Source organism: Haliotis asinina, chromosome 16 (assembly GCF_037392515.1).
Source record: "Haliotis asinina isolate JCU_RB_2024 chromosome 16, JCU_Hal_asi_v2, whole genome shotgun sequence".
NCBI classification, from domain to species: domain Eukaryota; kingdom Metazoa; phylum Mollusca; class Gastropoda; order Lepetellida; family Haliotidae; genus Haliotis; species Haliotis asinina.
Genome location: NC_090295.1, coordinates 12,359,989 through 12,382,925, shown reverse-complemented (window position 1 = coordinate 12,382,925; position 22,937 = coordinate 12,359,989). Strand labels below are relative to the sequence as shown.

The following is a 22,937-nucleotide window of genomic DNA, read 5'->3' as shown; positions in this document are numbered from 1 at the left end:
GTGTTGAGCCCATTTCTGGTGTCCCCTGCCTTCTTATTGCTGGAATACTGCTAAAAGCGGCATAAAACCCAACTCACTCACAGTAAGGTAAAACGGCGTTAAACATAAATTTGCATCTATATAACTGTTTCGATTGACAATGTGAATCGTCTAGCTTGATTACCCGTCCGTGATGAATTAGTCGTGTTTAATTAAACTGGAATTATCATGAGGACAAAGAGAGAAATACCATTAAGTGTCACAAGATGAACGATGCTATGTGAATCCCAACCATTACTTAGCATCAAAGCGTCCCAGCTGAAACCCCGGTTTATTCCTTAAACACCACAACAGAGAATACGGTAAAGGTGAGTAAAGCGTCCTCCTGTGATAATGCGTGAGTGAGTTTTACGCCGCACGCAACAATATTCCAGCTATATGGTATCGGTCTGTAAATAATCCATTGATCAACAACCTGAGCATCAGTCAACGCACTTTGTGTAATGTGAGTGTATGCCTTTGAATATGATGCTGAACACTGGATTGTCTGGTCTGGATTTCGTCATGTAAGTGAAATTCCGTAACGCAGCAAACAAACTTAACTCAGCTTGATGTTTGTGTATTAAATCAGAAAACACACTCGAAGTATTCTCTAAACTTTTAAGTGGTAACAGTAGCATGCTTTAGGAGTATATAGAAACCCTTTTCCAGTGACCGGTCTGCCAAATTGACGTCATGACGCCATATATGATGTCTGTAAACCGACGTTGAATCTGACGTCGTTCATCAACGGAAGGTCCAGGCTGGTTTACGGTTGTCGTAACAGAGACTGAACTGCTTATTGTCCTGTTTTGAGTCGCATGCCTTGTTCGCACCGTTCTGGCTGGATATTGGAATCTTGTCTGTATATTATGCAATGATGGGTATCAAAGAGTTAGGTAACTCGCGACCGTTTGCCCTTTTTCGGCTTTACATTGTTGTACGTGCCATGGTTTGTTTGTTTCAAATTATACTGCAAAGTACAAAAGGAACAGGTGTTATTTTACATCTGGAAAGGTGTGGAAATATCGAATGAAACATTCTCCATCATTCTGGCAATAGATTGTCCCAAGTTTCGGACGGTTTCGAGACAAGACATTTTATGTTGCGATTAAGTATGTTATACGAAACATAAGATTGTACAACATGTTGATATATTTTGTCTAATAAACACGTATTCCAGTATATGCTTTTACACAACTTCAGTTTAATTTTCATTACCCATCGAACAACACTGACGTTTGAAGTTGCGTAAGCTACCATGATGCATCTTAGATCCAACGCTACAAAAGCATATGTTTTTATAGACACTGTTGATCACTGGATTGTCTGGTCCAGACTCGATTATTTACAGACCTCCGCCATATAGCTGGAATATTGCTGAGTGCGACGTAAAACGTAACTCACTCACTCACTCACTCACTCTCCACATGGCATGTATAGTAGCATGTTTCTTTTAACGAGAAGCAATTTGCGTAAAAAGTTAACGTCAACGAATTCTATAACCTTACATTTTTTTATTTAAATAAGAAACAGGTTTCGTAGTCATATTACATAATTAGCTTAACCACCGCATCAAAGAGATATGACTGGAATTTTACTGTTAATCAACTTTTACGCAGAACGAAGTATATTTCGTTAGTGGGAGATTCGCAAGTGGATTTTACTGAGTGTTTAAAACAATTGAGTAGAAGAAATCAAAACTTGAAATATCTGTCATTATTACCGCTAAAGAAGGAAAAGCCTGTCCGATCTGCTGTACCGGTTATGACGGTATTCGGATATGTCGAAGCTGCCATCACCATATTACGAAGCACTTTCGAGGCAGTTCCGGGAAAAGTTCACGGCTAACAGACGTTTCAAGTTGAGAACATGAGCGCTCGTTATAGTATATATGCATATACTGGTGACTGAATGTGTTTGGAGTGAGGACCTGGGTTTGATCATGTGTGAATGAATCTGCATGGGGTGATCCGTGCGTGAAGGAAATTGTGCGTAAACCATTTGGGAAAGTGTCATGTCGAAAAATAGTAAAAGAATATACGATCATTTTAATGTCTGTTATGAAAGTGGGGAGCAGAACATATCAATCAATCATCGTTGTTTTATAGATATTATATTATTTGATCATATTCAGCGGAGACCATCGAGAGATACATCGGCAATAAATAGTTCGGAAATCAGTATTCATTGGTTTGTGCATGTATCTGTGAAAGACATTCTTGCCACTATTGATTGGAAATAATATGTTCAGCCAAATGAGGTGTTTTGTTAATCTGTGGTCAAAATAATGGCTCCATTTATTGTCCACGGCAAAACTAATGTCGCTATTAGAAATGCAATACAGAGGTATCATTTGCATACATTAGCATGTCAGTCTGGGATAATGCATTCGAGTGAGTGAGTGAGTTTAGTTTTACGCCGTTTTTAGCAGTATTCCAACAATGCCAAGGCGAGAGGACATCAGAATTGGTAGACTTCACACCTTGTACCCACGTGGGGAGTGGAACCCGGATCTTCGGCGTGACGAGCGATTGCTTTAACCACTACACTACCCCACCACCCCGTATTCGAATGAATGGCTACCTATCTGTAGGAAAACGTTTCTTGTAGCTTCAATACATACATAGTGAGCAATGAGACTCTTATATATATTCATAATATTTTAAGGATTACGTACTATTTGATACTGTTGGCTGATCGTTGCTTATTAATTTATACATATTTTTTTTCTTAAAAAATCGGAAGCACGTGATTTAGTACAAACGTAAAATCATATATTTTATTGTCCTCATGTTTCATTCTGTCTGCTGCGTCTCGCATATTACCAGCACCGTGGTGTGTGGGCACTGTGACTTTGGATAATCCTGCCGACTGAGGATAAAAGTTGTTCAACAACCGATCATAGTTTGAAATTGCTATTACTGATTTGTATTACAAGGGGGTATGCGCATTAAATGAAACACCGAGAACAACTAGGGCTGGTATAGGTTAACGCACGAACCGCACATCGCATTTGTTTAACTGTTCCAACTTCCATGCTTACCCCCTTGTAGTACAAATCAATATTGGCGATTTGAATCTATGATCGTGTCTTGAACAACATTTATGCTCAGTTGAATACAATTCTGAAGTTTAAATGTCCAGTGAGCAAGGGAAAATTGTGGGGATTCGCAATCTTAGTTTCACTTTATTTGATTTACCTTTTGTGTTTAAAGTGAAATTCAAAGGTATGTTTTCGATGCAAACAGACAGTAATTGTAACACTGATGTAACTGCTGGAAACGATGAAGGTCCGTTTTAGAATATTGGCTTTCAGTAACCCATGCTTGTGGAAAGAGAAGACCTACATGATCATGTGGGCAGACTCGCTGATTTGGTTGACACATGCCATCGATACCAATAGCGTAGATACATGCTCGTCATGCTGATCACAGGATTGTCTGGCTACACTACCTTTTTTTTTATTTATTGACCGCCGCAATATAGCTGGAATATTATTGAATGCGACACTGAAAAACAAATAAACAAAACGTATGACCTATCGATCTTATAATTTACATCATTAGTCTTTTACGCGTCATGGAATCTGTTCGAAACTGTGGTGTTTCGTTACTGATGAACCAGTATTAGATGAGCCACGACCTGACAAATGACCCCAATTTGCATATATGGGAACGCCCTCCAGAACATTCTCATCTAATACATGTCAAGCAGTAGTTTATGATTTGTTTATGGACGGACCTCTAACCATTTCTAGTGCCAGCATATTCTTGCGTTGTGTAAACAGCAATATTTTCTTCATGAGTTAATTACTGTCAGGAATCAATACACATAACCGTCATGTCAAATTTGTCATTTTGAAGCGTGCATAAAATTTCAAGATATCTGCCATGGTAGCTCTTCACTGTAGTTCTGCAGGCGTATAACTCTTTAATTCCTGATTCTGAAAATGTTCCCTAGATTGTGTCCTGACTGGAGCCTTTTGTTTGTTTCAGTCTTCTACGTTTTATCACGGACACCTGCCATATGCATTTAAAACATCTCTGACGTATTTACAAACTCAAAAACAGTAATGTTTCAGCGCATCTACTCTACTCAGGAATCATCAATGACTATGTCTGACCAATCGGGCGATGGTCAGCTCATGAAACAGCAGGTAGCAGGTCAAAAGGTCAAGGACGAGGACGCTGGTAAGTTCTCTTGTGTCCATCAAGTAATGTATGTTTCAAACTGAAGGTTCTTTGTGAACAGAGGAATATTACTGCTGAGTGAGTGAGTTTAGTTATACGCCGCACTCAGCAATAGTCCAGCTATTTGGCGGTGGTCTGTAAATAATCGAGTCTAGACCAGACAATCCAGCGATCAACAATATGAGCATCGATCTGCACAATTGGGAACCGATGACATGTGTCAACCAAGTCAGCGAGCTTGGCCACCCGATAGCGTTAGTCGACTCCTACAAGTATAGTCGCCTTTTATGGCCAGCATGGGTTTCTGAAGGCCTTTTCTACCCCGGGTAGACCTTCACGGGCTGTATATTACTATTAATACCCCCCCATGTATCATGAGACTCGTGAAGGACTGTATTAGAAAATACTATCATCAGCCAATGTTTTTTTTATTATTTTTTGAAGAGGTGACTATCGAGATCGGATGGTCGTTGTGTTGATTCATCCGTGTCATCGTAGATCGGTGTTCATGACATCAAACATTGGACTGTCTGGTCTATGCTCGATCAATTACAGCCCGCCTTCAAGTTGCTGGACTATTGATGTCTGTTGCGCTAATAAACAAAACGAAAACTACATATAGCGTGGAATCAGCCCTTCTTCTGGTTCGCCGTGATAAAACCACAATACTATAATCCTAAGCAGCGTGAAATGAATCGACCTTGTCCACTTCTATAACGATAGCGACCCATGAAGATCCACGGTAGAATTGGTCTTCAGTAACCCAAGCTTGTCCTAAGAGGCCACTTACGTGATCGGGTGGTCAGGCTCGCTGACTTGGCTGACACATGTTGTCGGTTCCCAGTTGAGAAGATCGATGGTCATGCTGTTGATCACTAGATTGTCTGGTCCAGGCTCGATTATTTTCAGACCGCCAACTCAATATTGTTGAGTATGGCGTAAAATGAAACTCACTCCATATCAAAAGCAGAAATTTGTTCTTCATGAACTTAAATTAGCTCTATTCAGTGTCATGGTTACCTGTGAATGGGCTTCCAGAATGTCAAAACATTTCTGAAGTTGATAAAACTGTATATATTTCACCCCTGAAATCCAGATTGATAAATAAGAACATTATGCATGCACATACCGCCCCAGAATAAACAGTTTGTGAATTAATATAAACGTTTACATGCTAAATATACATGTAAACAGACTATTGTTTTTCGCGATACTAAAAGGGAGAGCCGCTTGATTCACATGCATAGTGTATAAACCGTGCTGATGAACAGTAGGAAACGGACGTCCTGATTATGTAATGCAAGAAACGATCCCTCTTCATGTGTTGACAAAAGCGAATGGATACCGCATGTGTTGCTCAAAGAATGGACGCTATTTGAAGCAGGGTATATGTTGGACGGAATTTTCGGTGAAGTGGTGAGTGCTGTGTTACCGACAATATGGAGAGATATTAGGGAATACAACAAAGTGTATATAGAACATCAGGTTTCACATGGACATCACGTGCAGATCAAGAAAATTGTAATGCTCTCTTTCCTCCTGAAGTTGTGGCCCAGTGTGATGAGTGAGTCAGTCAGTTTAGTTGTACGCCGCCTTCAACAATATTCCAGCTATATGGCGGCGGTCTTTAAATAATCGAGTCTGGACCAGACAATCCAGTGACCAACAGCATGATCATAATCAGAACATCACATCACTGAATTTTGTGCAGAATATTTTTCCTTGAAAAAAAAATATTTGTTTAACTAACCATCATGAAATTATTGAGACAGTTCACTATTTGTTACGAGGGAGGAGTGCAGAAAAAGGGACAGCCATGTGTGCGAGAAAGCATAGTTGATAATGATAGATTGTTAAACAAGCTTTTTATTATTTGGACAAAAATTCTGCAAAAACCTGAGAGAGTTGAAGTGATCTTTTGATTATGATCAGCGTTTCATTGGCTATGCTATGGTTATTAGTTTTCGAGTGACATTGCAATTCATCGGTCCGCTTTTGAGCCAAACGGACTATACACATATGCCCTACGACTCTAGAGAAAAGTATTTTTCCGAATAGTTCTGTAAACCTCCTTACTTAATCATTACACGCCGAAGACCCGGGTTCGAATCCCCACATGGGTACAATGTGTGAGGCCCATTTTCTGGTGTGCCCCGCCGTGATATTGCTGGAATATTGCTAAAAGCGGCGTAAAACCAAACTCACTCACTCACTCACTTACTCCTTCAGACTTTAAGACGTTTTCATTATAAATCCTCTTAGGGATTGGCAAAATGTCCTCTTATTTTTGGGAAACAGTTTTTTCTCATCGCCCGACCAACTGCAGTTTGGTCATCGACACAACGTGGTTTTCTGCAATCCATGCTTGTCGTAATAGGCAACTAACACTATCGGCGACTAACACTATAGGCGACTAACACTATCGGTTGGTTGGTTGGTTTGTTGACACGTCGTCGTATGTCAGTTGTGTAGATCGATGCTCATGCTGTTGATCACCGGTCGATTATTTACAGACCGCCGCCGTCAATCTGGAATATCCGTCCGAACCCAACAGTGCACCTTAATGTCTACACAGCCACTACTAAATATGTTTGTCCTGGAGGGTATCTTTATACTATTGACAATAATATGGTCTTGATCGCAGTCGTAAGATGCGTCTAATTTGATCCGGTGGTCAGACTTGGTTGACACATGTCATTGTATACCAGCTTCATAAACCGATGCTCATGCTGTTAATCCCTGGATTTCCGTGCTAGACTCCTTCATTTACAGACCGTCACCTTATGGGTGGACTATTGCGATGTGCGAGGTTTCACAAACACACAAAAGCACCTGATCAGACTATTGGTTGTGATATACAGAAACGGTATGACATAGAGTACATTGATATTGCACTGAGTCGACGCAATCTTGATTGTTCACCGGGATATATATTTCCTTGCAGTCAGCCCATTCGCCAGACGATGGATTCTGGCTTACGTGTCCTTCTTCGGTTTCGTTTTCGTTTACGCCACTCGCGTCAACATCAGCGTGGCCATCATCTGCATGGTGCGGTCGGCGACGTCGAACTTCACATCAGATGACAACAGCTCTGGACTCAACGTGACGTCGACGTCGGGGTCTCTTGATGTTCTTGATGATGCATGTGGCATTTTGGAACAAGCTATCTCAACAACTACTCAGGTAATCAATTATCATATCTTTATGACACAATGGCAAGTACAATATCTGTACTTCACTGATATTTGCTGATATTTCACGGAAGCGAGTGTTGTATTCTGTTTATTGCTCGCCAACATAAATTGACAGAAACTGCCGCGAAATTCCCTACAGTGTGAGGACTCTCAGCTTTCCGTGAGTCAAGCAAGGTCCAGTAAAATTGCGACATTGGCATTAGCATTGTGACGTCACAACTTTGAACCATTTTGGCGTCATACGTCAAGCGGTATTACACTAGTTCAGTATTGCCGTACAAATATTACACTGCAGTATCTTCAACGGGTGAGTAATATTATGGTCATTCTGGCTATTCATATTTACAGACTACGATTAATAAATAACTGCAGTAAAGAGCCAGTTATGCTCACACCCATGTCCCGTTTGATCCCAGCAGATCGAGCAGGAAGCCTTCTGTTTCACTTTTCGGGCCAGCCATCTGTATCAACACACAACTCATTCATTGCGTCCATCATGAATTTCAATCATGTGTGCATATTGAATATATGCCACGAAGAGTCCACTTTAACCAAATGTAAATAATACAAATAATAATTGGTCATTTATACAGCGCCTAGTATCTATCTGTCTAGTGGCGTACTGGACGCTGTAATCAGAATTTGATTATTACCCCGGATAACACAAGCTGACTGCTAGCTAGTCTCATGACTTTATCCAACATGATAACCATTTTCTGCTAGGTGAACAGAGGCAATTTTGAACAAACCACCTGCCTAAGGTGAGGCCACATATATTACATGTGTTTCGTTGTGGGGCAGGACTGAAGTCCTAGAAACTCACGGGTGTTCAGCTGTCAAAAACGGTCACCCACTCAAGAGCTCTTAGCGCCCAACTTTGCTTAACTTCAACAGCTTCGTGACCTTACTCCTTACTAATGCGAGGGTGGTGACATAACTTGACTGATATGATTCATCGTGTGGAGGTATCAGTATTCTGAATGTCGTGTTTCATCCAAGAATATCAAAGGACAGGCACGCCGTCTCAACTACATATTTTCACCATTTAAGCCTACTTTTGAATGTTTTTCTTTAACGTGCCCTCCCCTCTCATCTGTTTTTACAGGTTGGTCAGATAATGTTACAAAAGTGTAAACTGACAACGGAGTTAAGACCAAACTTTCTGAAAACCTCTAGCCCATTTTAAACAACAAAATCCATGAGTAAATTTTGTCAGCTTTAAAGATATCAGGTCATACCTGTAGGTACTATGTCCAGAATAATGCACATAAGATATCACTCATTTATTTGCCAGAAGTAGTTGCATCATACGTCTTCGATATCTTTCTGAATAATGAATTCCTTGTTATATAAACAAGGACCTGTGAAGGTGCCGGGGTAGAAAAGGCCAGCAACCCATGCTTGCCATAAAAGGCGACTATGCTTGTCGTAAGAGGCGACTAACGGGATCGGGTTGTCAGGCTCGCTGACTTGGTTGACACATATAATCGGTTCCCAATTGCGCAGATCGATGCTCATGTTATTGGTCGCTGGATTGTCTGGTCCAGACTCGATTATTTACAGACCGATGCCATATAGCTGGAATGTTGCTGAGTGCGGCGTGAAACTAAACTCACTCACTTATATAAACAAGAGTGACACTGTGCAAATGAGATTGTTGAACACCCAAAAAATGTTAAATACATGTAAATTTTCCGTACTAAATTATTGAATTATTTTCTAAGGTTACTCGTAAGCCCCTTAGAATGCCACAGAGTAGTCCCCAAATACTGCAAAAGATCAGTACATGCTGTACGTCGTGTATAGGTACAGTTGCCCCGACTTTCAGTGAATTCTCACACAGGTTCTTTACACAAAATACCAGGATCATATTTACCTTACCGGTAATTGTGTTCCAGAGAGGAGAGTTTGACTGGAACAAGCCCACCAGGTCGCGTATTCTGGCTATGTATTTCTACGGCTACATCTTCACACAAATACCTGGAGGGTGGCTGGCAGGACGCTACGGGGCACGGCGGGTGTGGGGACTCGGGATGTTCGTCAACGGACTTGGGACCATTCTCACCCCTGTCAGTGCTCGTCTGAATCTGTATGTTTTGTATGCAGTGAGATTCATCATGGGATTTGCAGCGGTGAGTTTCAACAAATCAAACTTGTACTAAAATACTAGATGTTGGCAAATAGATTGCGCCTTTGTCACAAACACGTGTAAAGGCAAGACAATTTACAAACAATAATTGGCAACATGTGCACGCAATAATTAGGATATGCATCTAACATCACTAGTGTTAGTGATCTGACAAATTTCCAAATGTTCTCCACGTTTTACATGTGGTAAGTTTTATCAGGGCCTGAGTACAATAGATCTGGGGCCCGTTTCACAAAACGCTTGTAGCCTAAGATCTCGTAAGTTTTCTCGTAGCCATTGTACCTCCTATACTGTAACACAGGAGCTATGGATGCTACGAGAAAAGTTACGAGATCTTAGGCTTACGGGAGTTTCGTGAAACGGGGCCCTGATCAAACAGCATCTAATGACACTAATATACGACGAACTATCTTCGCGTGATGTCGTGATTGTACTTCGAAAGTTAAAGAATAGAAATTCCTGAGCTTCCTGGACATGGCTCAACGTACTTAGACAATTCTCAATGTCATACAACCCTTGAAATGCTGGTTGTTTCCTGAAAACTCTGTATCCGTCTTTCAGAATTGACCACTCTGCGCGCACCTGTTTTATTTGCTTGGTTTCGATGTTAGGGGCGGTCGGGTAGCCTAGTGGTTAAAACGTTCGCTCAACACACATTAGACCTGGGTTCGATTACCCACGTGGGTACAATGTGTGAGCCCATTTCTGGTTTCCCCGCCTTGTTATTGCTGGAATATTGTTAAAAGCTTCGTAAAACCTTATTCACTCACTCACTCACTCACTCTTGGCCCGATTCCATTTTAGATCATACAACTAATAGATCGAAGATCACCCGATTTCTTCGTGCTCACTGTTCCTTCTCGGATCCACCGTTCTGGTTCCGATCGCTAGTGACGAAGTAAATGCGTTTAAATGCAGTTGTGGTATTTTATACACTTTTTCTATTCAACTTGCTTTTTATATACAATCTGATGAATTGATTTTATTTTTTTCGCAAAGGATGCTTATCTTTATTTTTGGATGTCTCAGGGCGTGTCATTTCCTGCTACACATTCACTATGGGGGAGATGGGCGCCTCCCCTCGAGAGAAGCAAACTCATGTCGGTTTGTTATGCAGGTAACGCAACGCAACGTAGAGTAATGCACACATATCACCTGACCCTGAAAGACGTGACTAAAACAGACTGCTTTTAGTTTCTTTGCATGTACACTGCCTGAAGTGCAGGATAAACATCTCCCCTAATGAACCCCCACCCCACTCCCCAAATAGGAAGGTACTTCACATTTTAACTGAGTTGTGATGAAACACAATCCGAGAGATACAGACATATGAATATTCATTGGGAAACTCATATGACAATGCCCGTATCACCTGCAGGATCTCACGTGGGCACTATCATCGCATTCGCACTGTCTGGGTACCTCTGTGCCAACGGGTTTGACAACGGCTGGGGATCCATATTCTACGTCTTTGGTTTGTATAGTTTTGCCTACTCAGTAGTTAAAGCAAATTATGTTTTAAGACAACAGCTACAACTAGATGTGATGTTGATAATGCTACATGGTATGATACTGGCAGTGAATTCTTTATATTTGACAATGACAATTTGAAAACTGCTTAAAATTATTGTCAGTCATTACCATCACCATACATATGAATCGTCGTCGATGTTGTCATCACCCGTGATGATCCTATTTAGAACTGATCTTTAGTAACCCATGTTTGTCACAACAGGTAACGGGATCAGGTAAGGATCGCTGACGTGGTTGACACATGTCATCGTATCCCAGTGACGTCGGTCGATGTCCATGCTGTCGAATACTGGATTGTCTGGTCCAGACTCAGTAATTTACAAATTGCCAGCATATAGCTGGAATATTGCTGAGTGCGACGTAAAACTATACTCATTCACTCACTTATTGTCATCAGCAGAAATTTTCGAATTTAGAAATTATATTTCTACAGTAATACTCTATAAGTCTTAACCATTGATTATGAAAAAAAGCTCTCAGACGTGAATCCATAGGGACCAGATGTGATTCCACATGTTCCACTCTTTATGTAGATACAATCATGTGAATGTTTACTTGCTAATTGTGAACAACATCTTGTTTTCCTGTCCTTTGATGGCTGAATTTTCAGTTAAAGCGTTCATTATGTATGCAAAACGTTTCTAGTCACGAAATGCAGAATAGTTCCGGTGTTACTACATCATAACTTGTTTACGATCACTACTTACACGTAGTTCAACCTCTTGTTTCTGTACATCTGTTGGGGCGGTGGGGTAGCCTTGTGGTTGAAGCGTTGGCTCGTCATGCTGAAGACCCGAGTTCGATTCCTCACGTTTCGGTCATCGTTACTACCAACTGCATTCGACGACAGGCCATCTGTTCATCTGATATCTGACCCGTGAGATCCCGGGGTAGAATAGGTCTTCAGCAACCCATGCTTGCCATAAAAGGCGACTATGCTTGTCACAAGAGATGACAAACGGGATCGGGTGGTCAGACTCGCTGACTTGGTTGACATATGTCATCGGTTCCCAATTTCGCGGATCGATGCTCATGTTGTTGATCACAGGATTGTCTGGTCCAGACTCGATTGTTTACAGACCGATGCCATATAGCTGGAATATTGCTGAGTGTGGCGTAAAACTAAACTCACTCACTCACTCACTCATCTTATATCTAACTATATAAACTGATATATGTTCCACGCTACTCGTAGGTGCTGGAAACTTGGTCTGGTTTGGCCTGTGGATGTTGCTGTCAGCTGACAATCCCCGCAAACATAAATTCATATCTGAGAAGGAGATTGCTTACATCGAGAAGAAAATAGGCTACAAGACGAACGTTAAGGTACGATGTATGAACAATTCCACTCTCAACCTCACAAGACAAATGTGATACGTCTACCATCCTAACGATGAGCGATACTACCCTTTACATTTAGTTAGTCCCCATTCAACAATAATACATTTTGAGCGGGTGTTTCGATGGAATGTAGCTCTACCCATTTCTTCGTATCATTATAAAATTCGGAACAATAACGGTATGTAATGACTGATGGGAATACAGCAGTTGTCTACAGGCTATGAGAACACTATGAGAACACTATGAGAACACGTTGATAACAACCATCGGACACTGGAATCAATACAATGCTTCAGTATCCACAGATAGTGTATTTAAAGCTGTTATACCACCTGAAAGCCTCAGGCTCATACTCTGCAACTAGCTTTAACTAGAACCTGTATGTACATTTACTTTTACCTCAGACAACTGTCTTGAGGTCCTCCGATAAATACCCAGCAATTGCAAGTTCCCTCGTTCTCTTCGGAACCCGAAACGCATAGGTGTTTGAATTGATTTAATTTCAATTAATGAAAGGAACTGGGACATCCAGCATTGTAGTGTATATCCTTGACAGTCACGCTACTTTTACACTCTGTCCAGTAAATTACTTTTTCGCTATGACCAGCGTGCCTAACTTATACCGAACTCCACACAAGAACTTGTTTTGTAACATAAAGTTTTGTGTTCTGTGTCTAATAATTTAAAGTAACTCGTATGCCACGTATTACCACACAACCCAATTTAAAGGAATTCTATAAATGACTTAAGTACATGTCAATCCAATGTTATGGTATTGAGTGTACAATGTAAACCATATTTTAAAAGGGACAAGTATTTCCACGTATTTCAGACTCGATCGACACCATGGTTGGCCATGGCCAAGTCCGGACCTCTCTGGGCCATCATCCTGGCTCATATGTGCAACAACTGGACCAATTACACTCTCATCACTGTCCTTCCTACTTTCATGAAGGAAGTTCTCAAGTTTGACATCCGCCAGGTTTGTTGAACCATGTCACCAAGTCACCATGACACAATGGCTTCATGTCATCATGTCACAATGCCATCATGTCACTATGTCACCATGACACATGACACCATGACACTGGATTGCAATCCAATTAGTTTAGTTTCACAACACCTATATTGATCTGCCAGAGACTGACGTCAATCAAGGTCTCACCAGACAATCACAACACATGTGTTGATCTGCCAGAGCGCTGACGTCAATCAAATCATGTGAACAGCTGCGTTCTGATGTAAAGTTTTGTTAAGAATTTGCCAATTTTCGCCCAGTTTTATCATTTAGTGAACTCATGGCAATAATCTTCTCAACGTTACAATACATCAGTTCGTGTGTACACGGTACCTTCAAACAGTATGGAATAGTTTCCAAATCTAGTTTAGAACAGTTGACTGAAGTAAATGGCTGCGTTTTAAGCAGTGAGTCTAATCCTTTAAGGAGTAGTATGCATATATTGTTACAGAACGGACTGATATCCTCCTTACCCTACATCTGTCATTCTGTGGCGGCAGTGATGTCTGGTCAGGTGGCTGATTTCGTGAGAGCCAAAACCCAACTTGGCACCACAAAGGTCAGAAAGATCTGCCAGAACACAGGTTTGTGTGTGTCCTTAACCCACTGGTATGAAACACGTAGTTTTCCAAATATACTGAAGGGACAAAGCAATTGTGACCATGTTGATTTCACGTGGCTGTTTAGGAAAGGCAGTTAATACATGGATCATCATCTTTGTGATTTTACATTCAGATACTGGAAAGACATCTCTGTACTTTAAAGTAGTTCCAGATCTTAAATTAGTTCAATAACTAATGTGCTTTCTCGTCTTTTTCAGGGGAGAATTATAATGATATAAACACTCCCCATTTCAGCGTTTCTCTCGGTTGCCGTTTTCCTTGTGGCAACAGGTTTTGTGAAATGTGAAAATAGGATGGTTGCAGTCGTCTTGCTGTGTGCCGCCGTAGGTTGTCTGGGAATAAGCAAAGCAGGATACATGGTGAACCACGTCGACATTGCCCCCAAGTACGTCAAGACTTACATAAGAGTGAGTGAGTTCAGTTTTACGCCGCATTCAGCAATCATCCAACTATATGGCGGCGGACTGTAAATAATCGAGTCTGGACCCGACAATCCGGTGATCAACATCACAAGCATCGATCTGCGCAATTGGGAGTATGAAACTATCCACGTTTTCTTAAGTTAGGATCCATGAAGAACCGGGGCAACCCATGCTTGCCATAAAAGGCGACTGTGCTTGTCGTAAGAGGCGACTAACTTGATCGGGTGGTCAGACTCGCTGACTTGCCACATGTCATCGGGTCCCAATTGCGCAGATCGATGTTCATGTCTTTGATCTCTGGATTGTCTTGTCCAGACTCGATTGTCTACAGACCGCTGCCATATAGCTGGTGCGGCGTAAAGCTAAACTCAATCACTCACTCACTCACAAGGCTCGATTTCCCACATAAGTGCATTGTTTGAAGCCCATTAAAAGCAGCGTAAAACCTAACTCAAATGCGTGAGTGATGTGTGCCATCGGCAGGACAAGCCCACCTTTTCTGGACCACTCCTTGCATAATATTCAGTAAGAAGTTAAAACCCCTGCGTCAGGATGTGTGTACCAAATGTGGAGACGTGCTGAACATAAACCACGCATCCCAACAAGGAACAGAACCAATAACTCTGTCGCTTTGTTTTGGTTTGTTGTGTTTTCTTTTCACAAAAAGTAATTTTAAGAAAAAGTAAAACACGAACGTTACACGCGAACGTTTTGCAAGAATATATCCATTCCCATATAATTGTGGTTATAACTAAATCTAGTTTAAACAGTGTCTTCATTGTCTTGCAGTTATTCTGGTTTACTATTTGGTTTTACCAACACAATGGCTACTATCCCAGGGATGATAGCCCCTCTTGTAGCTGGGGCTCTCACGCCAAACGTAAGTGTGGTTTTCTCTTTGAACGCCCCACAATATTCCAGACAAAGCATTGTAGCTTGGAACCCAAATATACACCACATGTTTGTAACATCGCCTTTTAAGTCCGTTTCTATTTACCCTTTTTACCAATGAATTACCTTAGCAAACAAATGAGAATAGTAATTTGGTATCCAGCTTCATCCAGGTTAAACAGAGCTATTCCTACTACTGTTTGCAGATGATTGTTGTAACCAGGTTCACTGAAAAGAAAATCCGCCATCTTGAATTTATGATACCATTCTTTTTTCATCCACAGTAAAAGGGCTACAGAGACAAATAGATGAACTTGTAACTTAATGTGATGAATGGAAATTGACAGTTAACAGGGATAAGACAAAAGTTCTTGTATTTAAATAGAATAGAGGGCAGTTATCACGTAATGAGTACTGGACATTTGGAAGGGAGATTTTAGAGACCACAGTATTTTATAATATTTTGGTGTCTATTTCGGTAGAAATCTGACATGGAATAAGTGTTAAAATCAGGCTGCACTGCAAGCAAAAACGCTTTTTCAAGTGTTTTCAAACTTCTTGACATGCCTTCATACAGACTTCCCCCAAAATGTTATAATATGATGTTGCTCTATGACAATAACGGAAAAAGACATCGGGTCACGGGTGTAAGAGAGATACTTCTTAATAGTTGCTACGGGCAGGTTTGGCATGGCCAGAATGTATATTCAAAATCAAATTTTGTTGTTTTTCATTAACACAAAGATTAATAGATATTTATATACAGACATGGACTGCATCGTTAGCTTGGTGAAGTAAGTGTTCTTATTACAAAATGTATAAATCACAAATAATCCAGGATGATTATCCTGTATAACGTAACTTTGAAAAAGTTTCGGACAGCTCTTTTCTCATTGAAACTGGACGTTATTTAAACATTACCCGTGACCAAAGAATTTTTTAAGCCTGTAATTTGAATTGAAACAAAGACGAATATTATTTTCTGCGTGTGCGCCCACCTTACAACTTTGAGAACAATACCCGCAGGCTTATTATTTTACATACTAAAATTTAGCTATTGAATACAAAAAATAAAATTTTACTTTGATTTAGCGATGCATATTTATCATGACTTCATCTATAGAAATAGCATAAATGCATGATATACTCTGTGATTTGACTGTGTAACCGTTAAGTATTTCACATATATTTTCTATTATACCTATTATACGTCGCCCGTAAAAGTTATTGATTTCATCAAAATTGACGGACATTTGGGTGGAAGAGTTGTGAATGTTATTAAGAGATTGAATACCTACTACGTGTATGTTGTCAGGACTGCACAGTAACACACAACATCAAAAGAAGAGCGGTGCTCTCGTATCTCTACCACTGCCACTGTCAGCCGCATCCATTCGCGTCCTCCCGCACAAACATGTCACTGCAATGCCTCCCGTGGTTTCTTATGTAGGGGTCAAAAGCACTTCCCAGAATCTGAACACAATAGGCTTGAAATCGTCCTCGTTCGAGGTTGTAGGCTGTGTTTTCAGACCCAATTTTCGGTGAAGTCTTCAACATAAACATCGAATCTCGACAAGTGGGAATTCCAAGCCGCGATGAGAAGGCGTCACTGGCATCCTGCGCAAAGCGTTGCCGACTTATTTACAGTAACTCGTCCCCCGATGAAGTACATTACGCTCAACTATTTGAGACATACAGTTCCCTGTTATTCACATTCATCTTTGCTGTTCAGTTTCCTAATTAAATGCTCCCCAGAATCTTCTTCTCGGGGAACACTTCTCAACATGACGAATAGGCCCGACAGTGATGGCCGACTGACGTTCAGGCTAGATTTAGGCCACGGAGTCAAGTTCAAAATATTTACACTTCGCAAGTGTTCTGACGAATTACATTATTGCTTTTGAAAACAAATCCTCAACTGAAAAGAATTAAATTTTCATTACGACTTCATTCTGTCTCAATTTGTTTATTTTCTTGTGATTTGGCACCGTATAGGAAATATATTGCCTCCACGCAGGTATTATGTTAACATCTCATAAATTGTCCACAATGAATACGTTACACTGTATGTAATACTTTACAACCTTAAAAATTGAATTGGTTAGAATTGGTTTTCAGCACCCCATCCTTGTCCCAAAGAGGCGACTAATCAGATCGGGTGGTCAGCTTCGCCGATATTGTTGTTATCGTATCCCAGTTAAGTTAAACGATACTCATGTTGTTGATCACTTGATTATCTGTCAACACCTTGAGGAATTTTGAATAGTATTGTTTTGGTGATAAAAACCAACAAATAATAGTAACTGCGTGAAATTGAATCGTTACACCACACAACATGATGGGAATCCAGTCTTCACTGTCATGTTAGTCACCTTTACAACCCATGCTTGCCATAAAAGGTGACTGTGCTTTTCGTAAGAGGCGACTAACGGGATCGGGTGGTCGGACTCGCTGACTTGGTTGACATATGTCATCGGTTCCCAATTGCGCAGATCGATGCTCATGTTGTTGATCACTGGATTGTCTGGTCCAGACTCGATTATTTACAGACCTCCGCCATATAGCTGGAATATGCTGAGTGCGGTGTAAAACTAAACTCACTCACTCACTCACTCACTCACTAGTCACCTTTAATATTAAATCTAATAAATATTTTACACTTTTTCTCAGAAAACTGCCGAGGAATGGCGTCTCGTGCTGTGCATATGTTCGGGGTTTCTGGTGGCAGGTGCGGTTATCTTCGCTTTCCTCGCCAGCGGTGACGCACAGCCATGGAACAACCATGACAAAGTAGAGCTGACCATAACAACGGACAAGAAATCGCATAGATATATAGCCGTGGACAGCGTAAAGGAAAAAGTAGAAGAACCTCCGATGTAGCGTCAAAGACTTTACCACTACTAGAAGAACACTACACTACAACTTCATTGCCATTGAAATTTCAGTTCCAGCGAAGATGGAATCTGACACTTTAGTTTCGATTTTCGATCACCATATGACTATTTCGATTCCATATTTGAGCCATCTTCTGTGTTTAAACATCATATTTTACTTGTTTATTTACACGGTTGCAACATCTGCATTCCTGATTTCCTTGTCTTATCTCGGACAAAGTTTTAGTGTCATGTGTTTTGCTTAATAAACTTGGAGAGTTAAATAAAATCTGATGTTTTTACATGTTTGATTGCTATGAAGAATCGAATCGACAATGATCGAATCGCTGGTCCAGTATCGAAAATCGAATGAAATCGAGGTCTTGGTGTCGTTGCAGGGCCTAAGAAATGAAAATGCCTATGTGAAACAAATAAGGGATATCATTGTCTTGGCTACATTTATAACAAAAATATTAGTAGTTTAGTCTAGTACTTGATTCTTTGTTTTGAAGAGTGAAATGACTGTGGCAACGTTTCCCTTGAGCACAAACGAAAAATCAAAATCAACTTGTATACGTTATTCCATTTGTGTTATTTGTGGTCTACACTAGTTCTAGAAATTGTGACCCTCGTGACAGTATCTCACGAGATACGACATCATAGTTGAAGACTGTTGCCGACATCCGGCAGTTGAGGTCGTTTAATACGCAGGGTGTTTTCGATGCAATTTCCAAACAGAAGTGGGGCGGATGGGTAGCTAAAACGTTCCCTCGTCACACCGAAGTTCTGGGTTCGATTCATGCGTACATTCTGTGAAGCCCATTTCTGGTGTTAACTGCCATTATATTGCTGGAATATTCCTAAAGCGACGTCAGGCGAAACTCCTTCACTCCAAATGGGAAAATAAATAAATAAAAAATAAGATTTATAAAGAAAAATATAGCGATGTCAAGCCTAGTGGTTAAAACGTTCACTCATCACGCCGATGACCCGGGTTAGATTCCCCGCATGGGTATAACGTGTGAAACCCATTTCAGGTGTTTCCCGCCATGATATTGCTGGAATGTTGCTAAAAACGGCTTACAACTAAATTAACTCACTCACTTATAGTCCTTGTGCGTAGTCTGATTTGGATTATGCTGCTTGTGACTTGTGAAACTGATGCTGACTTTATTCAAACTTTAAAGGTACAAGGATCTGGGTTATATTGAAACCTAGTTGTTTGTTCTAACTGAATTTATGAAATCACGTCCGGTTTGGGGACCCGTGAAGGTCCGGGGTAGAATAGGCCTTCTGCAACCCATTCTTACCGTAAAAAGCGACTATGTTTGTCGTAAGAGGCGACTAACTCGATCGGGTGGTCAGGCTCGCTGACTTGGTTGACACGTCATCGGTTCCCATGCAATTGCGCAGATCGATGCTCATGCTGTTTATCACTGTATTGTCTGGTCCAAACTCGATCATTTACAGACCGCCGCCATAAAACTGGAATATTGCCGAGTGCGGCGTAAAACTAAACTCACTCACTCACTCACTGTGGTTTACTATGCTTGTCCAAAACTGGAAATGTTATAGGTTTATATACATTTTTACAAAGCTGATATTCTCGTATGTGAGAAAGTTATTCCGTTGTCCGAGGATCCTACACCAAGACAGACATGTTAAAACTGTCGCTAAAATACGTTGACCTTAGCTAAATAAGGTTCAAGGTTCGTTATAATACACTGAGTTTATTTTGGATTTATGTGTAATGTTATCTTTAACAAGTAAGATATGTGTAATACATATTTGTGTTCAAATAACAATAATTGATCACAGGCTTATCTGATCTAGACTCGATTATTCATGCAGCTGGAAAACTGGTGAGTACAACTTAAAACTAAATTTACCTCACCAACTCGAATAGCTACCTAAGACGTAATTATCAAAGTATAGGAAGGGTGCAACAAATCATAAATTTGCGGGGGAAATTATCTATCATATTATCTGTCAGCAGTGTAACCATAAATGCTATATAATGAGAATATAAGATTTCACACGTACAGACGCCATCTGGATAATAGCATCAATATACATTAAATTGACTCTGTGACCGTCTTAGCTGAACTCGACTGAATAATTCCAAAACAAAAGATTACCAATTTGGACTCCTTAATGCATTCTGTGACCCGTGAAGACCAGTTTTAGAACTGATGTTCAGTAACCCATGCTTGTGGTAAGAGGCGACTAGTGGGATAGGTTGGTTCACAGGCAAACTGTAGCGCAAATGGGGCTGCGCAGCATATATAATATGACCAGCCATGTATGCAAACGAGGCCAGCAAAGGTTGGCAACGTTCTTCCCTCGTTTCGGTTCGAAAAATATTTTTCATGTCAAAATAAAATATCGCCACCATCAAAGGTATACACCCATTTTTTCACTGGACTGTGCTCTCAGATTCTCAACCCCATGTTGAACAATTACTCCCGTGAAATATATTTTATTTAACATTTTAAGGGCAAGATCGTTCTTCGCCTCCATTCCCCCCGCCAGCTTCCGGTTCAACGGAAATCATCTGAAACCTGGCAAGGTTACTAATAATGGATTGGTCAAGATACAAGACTGGGGACTGTGCCAGGATCACTCGAACCCTCCCTGTTCCATTTTCAAATTAATCTGTAAAACAAAATAATGAATTGTCTGTACGCCATTGCATCGAGTGTACTGTGTCAAACAGAATGGCAATCCAACTGACTTCTTCGGCTGGTTTCAAAGGTAAAACTGAGGGTTTTATTTTCGCTGCTCTAAACCAGTCACTTCCCACTCGCAATCGCCAAAATGTGATTCTTAAAAAAATATTAACATGAAATGCCGACTGTGTAATGAATTTACAGACACGTTGTGAGTTGATGCCCTTCCTTAACACAAACAACATATGTTAAAAGACATGATGGCATGGCTCGCTGCTATTACGATCGTCTGCGCCATGTCTGTGGCCTTGACCACGATCGGGGTCCATCCATGGTACGACCCTGAACATGTCCAATGCATCTCGGAAAATGATGTTTTCAAACTTCTGTGGAATAGGCTAATATACAGCCTGAGACGAATTCCAGCCAACAAACCTGATCTTGTCCTTTTTCCAATGAATTTATTTATATCATTAAATTCTCTGTCCCTTTTGACGGCAATGTGATTGGTAAGATTAAGGAAAAGCATTCTAAACACGCTAACCGCACATTTGAAATGTCTCGCTTGCATCCCAAATACACTGTTGTCAGGGTCGCCATTGTTCTCGGTGCCATTGGTTTGGCACCCCCTTATCTCTTGGCGCTGATGATGAGCCTTACCAGTTGCTATCGGGTGATAATGAGCTTTATCAGCCTGACTGTGCCAGGATCACCCGAACCCTCTTTCCTGAAAATTTTCTTAATCTGTAAAACATAAATAAGAACATAACAAACAAATCCAGTAGGGCTATACAATAATGTATGTCAAACTGCTTACAAAAGGCTCTCATTTATACAAAAGTTTGTTTCGTGAAAATAAGAATGATACACATGCTTGTGTAATAATCCCACTGGTAACAGGAAATCTGTATCCAATTACGTGCAAGTTAGCCCATATAAAAACATAAATAATCAGCCGTCACTCTGACGAAATGTTACAACTGTAATATTCATTATGCAAACATGTCCAATTTCACAACCAAAATTAATTTCACTCTCAGGACAATCCTGATTTACGCGCGGTATAATTTTGTAGCACTTACTTCTCTTGACGTAGAAATATGACATACTGTTGTCGTGTGTATGCATTGTTTGTATTTTCAATCACACGACGTTCTTCGATTTCAATTACTTATCCTGAATAAACGGGAAACTGACTAGTGTTACCAACAGAATATAAAAACAATATTGAGATTAAGCTGATATCGTGGCGTTCCCGGCTCATATGTCCTGAGAATACACCGTGTTCACAGTGAACAGTGAACTAGCAACAGTGATGTTAGGTGCTCGTGTAAACGCTATCACGAATTTCGATAGGCCAGTTCCAGACACACGAGTATGCAGCGTTCGAAATGAACGTCAGTCCATTTGGCCCAAAGGCGACTGAAAACACACAGCGTTTGTCTTCTGCTGGACGACTTTTTATGCATACTTAATGATTCTGACATATTCATGTCATTCTGACTTTTCAGAAGACTTCGAAGTTGATGTTGAGTTAAATCAAACTATTAAACTTTGTTTGTCCTATCCTTTTGTTTACCGGATAATTACTTCTGCTCTAGCTAAACTGTGGGGCCTTCACACTCTGATCAGGACCCACCACCTTTTATGATTCAGAGTCCTTTAAGGCCTGCAGCTTTTCGGGGTTAAGGGCAAACACTGCGGCCATGACTGTGTCATACCTACGGAATGGCAGTTTCTAAATTGCATTATGTAGTCATTGCTGTTGGACACGGGAGCCGGACCAATTTACACTCGTTAAAATTTGTCTTGTTAATGCTGCTGTGAGTCGATTCCATCGCTGACTTTTTGTGCCGAGTAGATGCCTGAGAGTTGGGTGTAGAATTCTGAATGAAGCTGAACCCACCACAATTACTAGAATCTGTTCTTTAGAGAGAAAGTGTAATCTCGTTCGGTACTCAAGCCGAAGACCCAGTTCGAGTCCCAGCATATGTTAGACACATGTTTTATTTT

At 40.7% G+C, this 22,937-nt stretch overlaps 1 protein-coding gene across 1 annotated transcript; it reads left to right on the top strand.

Annotated features, from left to right (window-relative positions):
- Positions 1 to 4,135: 4,135 nt before the first annotated feature.
- LOC137268215 (sialin-like) lies at positions 4,136 to 18,544 on the top strand. Its single transcript, XM_067802755.1, has 11 exons — positions 4,136 to 4,211; positions 7,156 to 7,394; positions 9,304 to 9,537; positions 10,584 to 10,671; positions 10,933 to 11,028; positions 12,283 to 12,413; positions 13,261 to 13,410; positions 13,898 to 14,030; positions 14,304 to 14,454; positions 15,281 to 15,371; positions 18,053 to 18,544. Exons 1-11 carry the CDS (start codon positions 4,136 to 4,138, stop codon positions 18,260 to 18,262), a joined length of 1,599 nt encoding a protein of 532 aa, XP_067658856.1. The 3' UTR covers positions 18,263 to 18,544.
- The last annotated feature ends 4,393 nt before the right edge of the window (positions 18,545 to 22,937 follow it).